This window comes from Salvia splendens, chromosome 5, assembly GCF_004379255.2.
Source record: "Salvia splendens isolate huo1 chromosome 5, SspV2, whole genome shotgun sequence".
NCBI classification, from domain to species: Eukaryota; Viridiplantae; Streptophyta; class Magnoliopsida; order Lamiales; family Lamiaceae; genus Salvia; species Salvia splendens.
In genome coordinates, this window is record NC_056036.1 from 6,630,027 (window position 1) to 6,639,746 (window position 9,720).

General features: G+C 41.4%; 2 protein-coding genes across 4 annotated transcripts; one reads left to right on the forward strand and one right to left on the reverse strand.

Annotated features, from left to right (window-relative positions):
- The first annotated feature begins 2,596 nt into the window (after nucleotides 1-2,596).
- LOC121802219 (receptor-like protein kinase HSL1) lies at nucleotides 2,597-5,938 on the forward strand. Its single transcript, XM_042201835.1, has one exon. The coding sequence runs from the start codon at nucleotides 2,678-2,680 to the stop codon at nucleotides 5,726-5,728; it is 3,051 nt and encodes a 1,016-aa protein (XP_042057769.1). The 5' UTR covers nucleotides 2,597-2,677; the 3' UTR covers nucleotides 5,729-5,938.
- Nucleotides 5,939-6,361: 423 nt separating this feature from the next.
- LOC121805135 lies at nucleotides 6,362-9,720 on the reverse strand. 3 transcript variants are annotated; one of them, XM_042204923.1, is made up of 5 exons: nucleotides 9,441-9,720; nucleotides 7,982-8,215; nucleotides 7,808-7,906; nucleotides 6,895-7,400; nucleotides 6,362-6,860 (listed from the first exon to the last, which is right to left on the reverse strand). In XM_042204923.1, exons 2-5 carry the CDS (start codon nucleotides 8,199-8,201, stop codon nucleotides 6,657-6,659), a joined length of 1,029 nt encoding a protein of 342 aa, XP_042060857.1. In that variant the 5' UTR covers nucleotides 8,202-8,215; nucleotides 9,441-9,720; the 3' UTR covers nucleotides 6,362-6,656. The 3 variants fall into 3 exon arrangements, with proteins under 3 accessions (XP_042060857.1, XP_042060858.1, XP_042060859.1); XM_042204924.1 differs by adding an exon at nucleotides 9,232-9,281 and having other exon boundaries at nucleotides 6,599-7,400; nucleotides 9,441-9,712; XM_042204925.1 differs by having other exon boundaries at nucleotides 6,599-7,394; nucleotides 9,441-9,697.

The following is a 9,720-nucleotide window of genomic DNA, read 5'->3' on the forward strand; positions in this document are numbered from 1 at the left end:
TTTACACTTCTATTGGTGGTGATTATAAAATTAATGATATGATAAAGTCTATCAAATTATTATAGTATGTTACTAAATAGGATTACAAATTTTCAAATATATAAATGTAAAAATCTTTTGAACTCGAGTAAAGTTCCTGAATTTGCAATAATTCGTTTAACTAAATATCAGCATGCTAACCAAATCAAACTAAGCAGATTACCAATACTCAACCATGCATCTCTAAATCTAATTAACTAGTCTACTATTATTTGACTTAGATATGAGTATTAAAAAATTATTTGACTTTATGAAAAAAGTAAATTGAAAAAGTAAGTGAAATGTGAGACTCTTTTTAATAGTATTAGAATTATAATGGATTGTTGATGCGAAGCATATTTCCTATACTTTTCCCCCGTAGACTAAACATTTCTATGTTAATTGTAACTCACCAAAGTGTGTTTTGAGTGTAGTTTTGGGTGTTGGAAGCTGGAAATGCGTCAGAATAGCAGGCAGAAGAAACACCCGGTCGGGCGATTCTGAGCTTCTAAAACGCCCGGTCGGGCGTTACGCATGAGGATTCCAGAAAGTTCGCCCGGTCGGGCGATTATTGACGACACAAAACGCCCGGTCGGGCGTTTCCCCACGATACCTCCAGAAGCCTTTCGCCCGGTCGGGCGATTATCCCTTCTAATTTCGCCCGGTCGGGCGTTTGGTGGTTCAACTGCATTTCAGCAGTTTTCTCGGCAGTTTTGCTGGGGAAAATAAGGAGAGAAAGGAAACACACGAAAATGGAGGGGGGGCAGAGACAAATCATAGAGAGGAAAAAGGAGAGAAAGAGAGGAGGAAAAAGGGAGGAGGAAGGTCCGGCCTACTCTCCGACGATCCGACTCCAAATCCCAATTCCACTCATCAAGAGCTTGAATCCTACGGTTTTAATTGCAAATTCACCATGTGTTTAGGCTAAGCTCTCATTGTTGCTCCAAGTTGTAATCTAGGCTTGTACGGATATTTTTACACCATCAATATCATATGTTTGTGTCCTACAATGTGCTTAATTTTATTCACTATGTTTTTGGCTAATGATGTAGTGATGTTAATTCCTTTGCTTTCGTCTCTTTAACATAGCTTAGGATTGATCGTTTGTTGGTATGCTATCGATTTAGAACTGTTCAGGGGATAAATTGATAGTGGATTAGGTAAGTGATTATAGTAGACGACGTTCGTTCCCGCGCATCTGCAGGAATTAAATGTCGTTGAAAGTTGGTTCATGGAACAAGTGTTCAGCTGACTGTGAACTATACGTCGTAGACATGTTCAGTGCACGCGATTAGGTTGATAATTATAATCCCGTCGTATGTTTCGTTGTAAATGGTGTAAAACAACGCAAGCTTAGTGAGCAACTTGGAGTGACCTGTCTTTCTCGTGTCAAAAATCTCGTTTCAGTAGTTTAAGTTAGCTAACCATCTCAAAATCAAAACAAAATATTTTTATGCTTTGTGTAGTCTTATTAAGCGTAAGCAATCTCGCCTCCCTGTGGATCGACACTTGAAATACTACTACGATACTGTATTCTTGCAGTAGTGTAGTATTATTAGAGTTAAAATAATTAAACTTGATAATCTTTATGCTTTGATTAAGAACTCTAAAATATCACATCAATTGTGAGTGTAAAAAGTTAGTGGAATGTGATATCCTCATACTAAAAATGAAAAATAGTACTACTAGTAAATGGTTTTATAAATCGCGAATAACAAAAAAAAGCAAAATGACTCTTTAACTAGTGACAGATGAGTAATTATTATTAGTACATCCCAAGTTAATTAGTTACGAGGATTTTTATCAATTAATCCATCCGTCCCCTGTTTTTAGTTCATTTTTGTTCGTCTCCCATTTATTGTCCAATTCCACTTTTCAACATAAAATATTAAGTAAATCTCACATTTCATTAACTCGGTTTCACTCACATTTTATTATAAAAATAATATATAAAGTGAGACTCGCATTGTAGTAACTTTTTCAACCCAATTTTCTTTATATTTTTTAAAACTAGTATCCAATACAAAGTGAACTAAAAATGGGGACATAGGGGGGGAAAAAAGAAAAAGAAAAACTACATAATCCAAGCAGAATATCATCCAAATCTTGAACAATCTTTTCTTCAAGCTCGAATCTGTCTGTGCCTCCCATGAGCAAATTTTCTTCCTAGGTTTTTATATACTACTTTTGTTTACAACAATATTTTCTTCCACCTTTCGTTATATTTTTAAAAATTCGTAACGAACTTAAATGAGATTTGAAGAGAGTATCAACTAATGTTTTTACAAAGTTCCGTTTAAATTATTTAAACTAACAGAAAAGTTAACAATTCTGCTCCGATATAAAAGTAAAAAAATTTAGTAATATTAAAATTACTCCACATACAACGATATAATGAAATAAATGAACAATTTTGCCAAAGTTAAACTATTCATGCCCCACGTGGGCCACCATTGCAAAATTTAAATAATCTAAACTCCGCCATATTCCATACTTTATCAGACCAATAAAATTTAATGATTAATTTTGAACAGAAAACCAAGCTTCATTTATAAAATTCCATTTGTCCATAGTTGACACTTGACCGACTTCACAAACTCATCACTAGATAAATCAAAAACGTGTCATCTCCCTCTACTTCACCCACAGCCTCCGCCAAATGTCCAAAATGCCCTTCCTCCACCTCTTGCTCCTCCTCTCCTCCCTGCCCATTATCGTAATCTCACAACAATTCTCCACCGCCGATAGAGCCACGCTTCTCAACATCAAACAACAATGGGGCAACCCGCAAATCCTCAGCCACTGGAACTCCACGTCATCTCCCTGCAATTGGTCGGAAATCCAGTGCTCCGGCGGCTCCGTCACCAGAATCACCCTCAGTGGCTACAATCTCAATGGAACCATTCCGGAATCCATCTGCTCGCTCCGGAATCTAACCTTTCTCGATCTTTCCTACAATAATTTATTGGAGGACTTTCCAGTGACAATTTCGAATTGCTCAAATCTTCAGTATCTTGACCTACAGCAGAATCTGTTTGAAGGAAAAATTTCGGCGGAAATTGGCCGGCTGAAACAGCTGCGATATCTAGACCTCAGCGGCAACAACATCGCCGGAGATATACCTCCGGAAATCGGTGAATTGGACGAGCTGATGACGCTGAATCTACACATGAATTTATTCAACGGTAGTTACCCTAAGGAGATTTCAAAATTGGCGAATCTCGTGAGTCTCCGGCTGGCCTACAATAGCCACTTGTTGCCGGCGGCAATACCGCCGGAGTTCGGGGATTTAACGAAGCTGGAGTATCTGTGGATGCCGGATGCGAATGTGATCGGCGCGCTGCCGCAGAGCTTCGCGAATTTGTCGAGCCTTCAGCATTTGGATTTGTCTATGAATGAAATTAATGGAGAAATCCCGCGCGAATTGTTTATGCTCAGGAATTTGAGTGTGGTATACTTGTACAAGAACAATTTATCCGGCGTGATTCCTCGGGAGATCGAGTCCTTGGATTTGGTAGAGTTTGATATCTCTATGAACAATCTGGTCGGTGAAATTCCTGAAGATTTCGGAAAATTGAAGAAATTGGAAGTTCTGAATCTGTATGCAAACCAGCTATCCGGTGAAATGCCGCAGAGTATTGGGGAAATTCCGAGTTTGAAGGAATTCAAAGTTTTTCGCAACAATTTGAGCGGGATTCTACCGCCGGCAATGGGGAATTACTCAAAGCTCGAATCATTCGAAGTTTCCGACAATCACTTCACCGGAACCCTACCGGAAAATTTATGCGCAGGGGAAACTCTGTTTGGCGTGGTGGCGTTCAACAACAATTTGACCGGAGAAATTCCGAAATCGCTCGGAAATTGTCCCCATCTTCGCACTCTACAGCTCTACAACAACCTATTTTCCGGCGAGATTCCGGCAGGTCTGTGGACAGGGCTCAACATGACCAGCATGATGCTGAGCGACAACATATTTTCCGGCGAGCTTCCCCGCCGCATCGCCTGGAACATGACGCGATTGGAGCTCAGCAACAACAAATTCTCCGGTGTGATTCCGGCGGAGGCCTCGTCGTGGGCGAAGCTCATCGTGTTCAAAGCCAGCAACAACTCAATCACCGGACCTATGCCGAAGGGCTTCACCGCCCTCCACGAGCTGACCACTCTCTCATTGGACGGAAACTCTCTCTCCGGCGAGCTCCCACCGGAGATCATCTCGTGGGCGTCGCTCACCGCCTTGACTCTCGCCCGAAACCAACTCTCCGGCCCAATACCGCTTTCATTCGGCTCCCTCCCCGACCTCCTAGACTTGGACTTATCGGACAATCAGCTCTCCGGCGAAATCCCGCCGGAGCTCGGGCGGCTGAAGCTCACTTCCCTCAACCTCTCATCGAACCGACTCATCGGAAAAATCCCTGATGAATTCGACAACTTGGCTTATTCAAACAGTTTCCTTAACAATTCAAAGCTCTGCGCAAGAAATCCAATCTCAAATCTCCGTAGCTGCAGCTACACTCATTTTCAAGAATCCAAGAAACTACCACACAAAATCCTAGCTGTGATTTTAGTGTTAGCAATAGTGCTTCTTCTGATCACCCTCGCTACTACCCGTTTTCTGGTGAGAGAATACCGGAGAAAGAAGCTAAACCGCGATCTCGCCACGTGGAAGCTCACTTCGTTCCAACGGCTCGATTTCACGGAGGCCAACATCCTCTCCCGCCTGCAGGAGAGTCGCATGATTGGCTCCGGTGGCTCAGGGAAGGTCTACAAGATTCCGGTGGACCGGGGGGCCCAGTGCGTGGCTGTCAAGAAAATCGGGAGCAACACGAAGGTCGACCGCCTCCTCGAGAAGGAGTTCCTATCGGAGGTTCATATACTAGGCTCGGTTCGGCACTCGAACATAGTGAAGCTCTTGTGTTGCATCTCTAGTGAGGGTTCGAAGCTTTTGGTTTATGAGTATATGGAGAATCATAGCTTGGATAGGTGGCTTCACGGCAGCAAGAGAAAGGCCGGCGCAGCTGCGTTGGACTGGCCTGCGCGGCTGAGGATTGCGATGGGCGTGGCTAACGGGCTGTGCTACATGCATCATGACTGTAGCCCTCCGATCATACATCGCGATGTCAAGTCGAGCAACATCTTGTTGGACTCGGAATTTAACGCCAAGGTGGCGGATTTCGGGTTGGCAAAGAATTTGATGAAGCGTGGGGAGGAGCCCGACACGATGTCTGCCATCGCCGGGTCATTCGGCTATATTGCACCAGAGTATGCTTACACGAGAAAAGTGAATGAGAAGATTGATGTGTACAGCTTTGGTGTGGTGCTGCTGGAGTTGGTGACGGGCCGGGAGCCCAACCGTGGGGACGAGCACACGAGCCTGGCAGAGTGGGCGTGGAGGAGCTATGGGGAGGGGAAGCCGGTGGCGGACTTTCTTGACCGGGAGATAAAAGAGGGGGTATATTTGGAAGAGATGATCAGCGTATACAAGCTCGGGCTTATGTGCACCAGCCCGCTGCCCACGAGCAGGCCCTCCATGAAGGAGGTGGTGCAGATATTGCAGCGCTGCTGCCCTCTTCACGCCGATTACCAGAGGAAGGCGGGAAAGGAGTACGATGTTGCGCCACTACTCGGTGCCGAAAAGTACATCGCTAGCTACAGGTGTGATTCGAAGAAGCTGATGGGGCAGAGTGACAGCAGCTTGATCACTCTTGTGTGAAGAGCAACAAGAGAAGAGTGAAGAATGAGAAGAAAAATGGCTCCAAAATGTGCAACGTGGAATGTTAATTTGTGGTTTGTGATTTCTATTTTTTTTCTCAATATAGATGAAATTTTGGTGTGTTAGGGTGCGAATATACTACTCCATGTAAAATAGTTGCAAGAAACTATGTATACAAAATTTACAAGAATCTATGAAAGTTTCGCAAAACTCTAAATTTTCAAAATTTGCTTATGGAATTCATTCCTATTTAGGAGGTTGGCAGGTAACTTTTGCGAAGTACATGCGTGCAGCTTAAATGAATAAATTTCTATATAGAAAAAATGGTAATGTGACAAATCACAAGTATTAAAGGGGGGAAATGAAACACCTAATTATTTAAAAATGCTTAGCAGTCTCACTTATTAGGTATCCAACATAATGTGTATTTGAGGTTTATGTAATAGCCGAGCCAGAGATGATTAATTGCACATTTGGCTTAAAAATCTCATATTCCACAATCTAAAGTATTAAGGGGGAAATGAAACACCCTTGATAAATGCCTATATTGCATACTCCTAAATCTCATATTCCACAATCTAAAGTATGGTTCTGGAAGTTGCTATGTATATATTGAAAATAAAAACAGAGACCTGAGACATTCTAACTATCCATATTAAAGTGTTGGACAATAACAGCACTTCTTACATTGAAGATGCTGCAAGTTCAATGTGTACGTTTGAAGGCAAACAATCACACTCAAAATCACGAAACTACTCGTTGACTCTAAATTTATGAACATCTCACTCTCCCTTCCAGATATGCACAAGAAGAATGAGGGGGAAACAAGTGCGAAAATGACGTTTCCAAAATTGAGAGCTTCAAGTTGGATAAGAGAGAAGAGAAAACAGGAAGCCACATTCAGAATGCACAAGAAAGCTAAATTCACCTACAAAATATTTGGAAGTTGAGAATCCAATCTGTTCTGCAACTCCTTGATCTTGATTGCAAGCTCCAAGTTATGCTCCTTGTAGCTTTGCAGCAAGTAGTCTTTTCCTTCATTCAATTCTTTCAACTCACTCACTTCCCTCCTCAACATTTCAATCCTTTCCCCATCTCTCCCTTTCTCTGAAGACTCCATATTGTTTTTTGACTTCTAAGCATCCGTTTACATGGCCGTTCATTGCTTCAGCTGGCCAAATGGGAACAGTAGGGAGTTTCTCACCTGAGTTGACATGTCCGACACAATGATCTGCTATTGCCTTCCGTAGTCTCTGTACTTCCCGTTCTGATTCAAACAAATCCCTGTTTGCAGCATCTAGAAGAGATTGCAGGTGTGAAGAATGTGAAACCTGTGCAGCAAGAGAGGTTTGCACTTCTGCAATTTGATCTTGCATTTCTAGTATCATGTCATCTCTTCTCTTCAGCTGCTGCCTCAGCTTTTGTATGACCTCCCGCTTGCTGAAAATGTCAGAACCAGATTCTGAGACGCAAGGGGATTCGGAGCTGTTTGATTGGTGGAAAGGTTTCTGGGGCAGCTCCAGACGGTCAGGAGAAGACGACCACATCACCCCGTTTTCTTTATTGAAGTCCGAAGTGGGAACAGTCACCAGTGGAAGAGCCATTTCAGGTTCTGACATCATCTGTCCATTGGCGTGTGGTTTAATTTCCATCACATTCCTGGATCCTGTTTCATGATAACAAAGATAAGTGAATAATAGATAATGAAGAAAGCTCAAGAGATCACCTGTTGAATTTTATAAAAAATTTAAAGGGGTATTCATGGATGTCATTTAATTGCATGTTCACAAAGGAACTACCAATAACATGCCAATTCGCTATATCAAACACCTTACATAAATATGAATGGTGATCTACATCACTACTTCCATTAGGCTAAATACTAGTACCAAAAGACACATTTAACCCACCGACAAGTTTTCTCCAGCACAAGATAACTGAGGAAAAGCAAGTTTGGAGCACATATATGCATAAGCAGGTGCATTCAAGGTAATTCTTAGCCCACTCCAAATCTGAGGATTCAGTTTATGACTCAAATGATCTAAATAAGGCTTTTGACCAGGACAAAAATGTGATTACCTGAATAATGGTTGTAGCAAACATCTTGAGGAAAGCAAAAGGCATTTGAATGCATAGAGCAGCTTCCTGATTTCTTTCCGTTAGTAGATTTTCCATTAACTGCAAATAGAGTAAACTCTAAGATAATATAACTAGAATCTTCTGGAATAAGTTGCAAGAACATGCATTGGACACCTTCTAAACTTGGACTACTGTTGTCCAGTTGTTTAGTATCAAGGACCTGTTTTAGCTTATATCCGAGGCGAACTGACAATGTACTAAGCAGTGCACTCCCTGCAATAAGGATCCAATTTGGTCCCTCCCCCTGAACATTTCTTGACCTCCGAGGTGCCTCAGTGGATCTTGGCTTCATTGCTAAAGCTATAGAAGTGCAGACCAAAAGCTTCTCTGGCATGTACACAAACCCTCCTTTTGAAACATAAAAAATGTAACAATTACTTTGCAGGCAAAAAATAATTTATCACTTGTTTAAGCAAATGCTGTGTTTTTCGAAAGACATGGCCTTTTTCACTACAATACATCTTTAAAAATATGGAATGTCACTCTCAAACAACAAAAGTTGAAGGTCTAAGTCTGCATGCATATTCAAAATTTCAAATAATGGTTGGCACTTGGCAGTCAATTATGTTAGCACTGAACAAGATCTGTATGTGCTTCTCTTGTTTTAGTCCACATATAGTCACTTAACTATCCAAGAATCCCGATGAACAAAGATATAACCTTACATCAGGTACTAACATGTTGCTTTCTTTCATAAAAAAATATGTCTCCACAGTTCATGCCAAGAACTATTCTACAATCTCTACCGTGTATATGCTACTCTGACTTTTCTTCCAAGCGAAAGGAATCAACTCAATCTTTGTCTAATCCAAGAAATCTCAATTCCATTAGGCTACCGTCATAGAAGCACAAACTGCGAGTGGTTGGGCCTTTAGTCTTAAAATGCAAACTATAAGTGTTCCACTCTATAATTACCTAGTTGATTCCATGATTAAAACTGATTAGATAAGCTATAAAATCAACATAAAAGAAGCTTCCCAACAGAACAATCCATCAAAGATTATCAGAAATGTGGGAGATAAAACACTATTTCCTTTATTTTTTGCGTTCATGGGAACCCACAGCCGCTCCCTCCGTTTAGCACTGTGATTTCTTTTTCTATGTTTATAATTAGACAGACAAAGAAACGCCCGATTCAGGTCTGTACATTCTCTGTTCTTAACTGTTTCAGCAATGGCATGCATTTCATCACACATCTATAGACACATTTTGCTAAAAAAATCCTACAAATAACAACGAGAACACATTGGCTGCCCAAGCGGTACACAACAACCGCGACACTATCAATATCATATCAAAATTCGTCCAGATTTATGAAAACGGATTAACAACACCATTAGCCACAGTTAATTTAAAAACCCTACCACTGCTTCATCTAATCTCAACTGCGTCCTTCTATTCGGAGCTCCACCAGCTAATATGCACAGAGATACATTTAAAAGCAATGAATAACCCCCGACAATAGCAAGCGCGGGAAAAGGTAGAAAAAAAATCGGTAAATTCACAAAATTTACAACCAAAATCACACGCGTTGAGAAAATCTGAAACCATAGCAGCTAGAGATAGAAAGTACCACAGATTCCGTCAAGCTCGAAAAGAGTCTCAGACGATTGTCATTTCAATCAGCTCAGTTTCCGATTTATTGTGAAATTGAAACCAAGATGGAGACGGAGTCCGGATTAAGAGTAGGTAGAGAATCACGGTGGCGCAACAGTGATGCGACAACGGCGGCGGCAGTGGAGAGACCGACTGACGGGGAAAATGGGGAAAGCCAGAGAAGCTGAAAAATGGGAGCTAGGGCTTTTCTAAATACTAATTCACATGCAGTTTTTTTGCTAAATATATTAAATATT

Coding starts and splice junctions, on each gene's coding strand:
- LOC121802219 (XM_042201835.1), top strand. CDS start 2,678: ATGTCCAAAATGCCCTTCCTCCACCTCTTGCTCCTCCTCTCCTCCCTG.
- LOC121805135 (XM_042204923.1), bottom strand. CDS start 8,201: ATGCCAGAGAAGCTTTTGGTCTGCACTTCTATAGCTTTAGCAATGAAG. Junction 7,401..7,807: donor TTGCTACAACCATTATTCAG/GTAATCACATTT, acceptor TTTGTTATCATG/AAACAGGATCCAGGAATGTG. Junction 6,861..6,894: donor TTCCCATTTGGCCAGCTGAA/GCAATGAACGGC, acceptor GATGCTTAGAAG/TCAAAAAACAATATGGAGTC.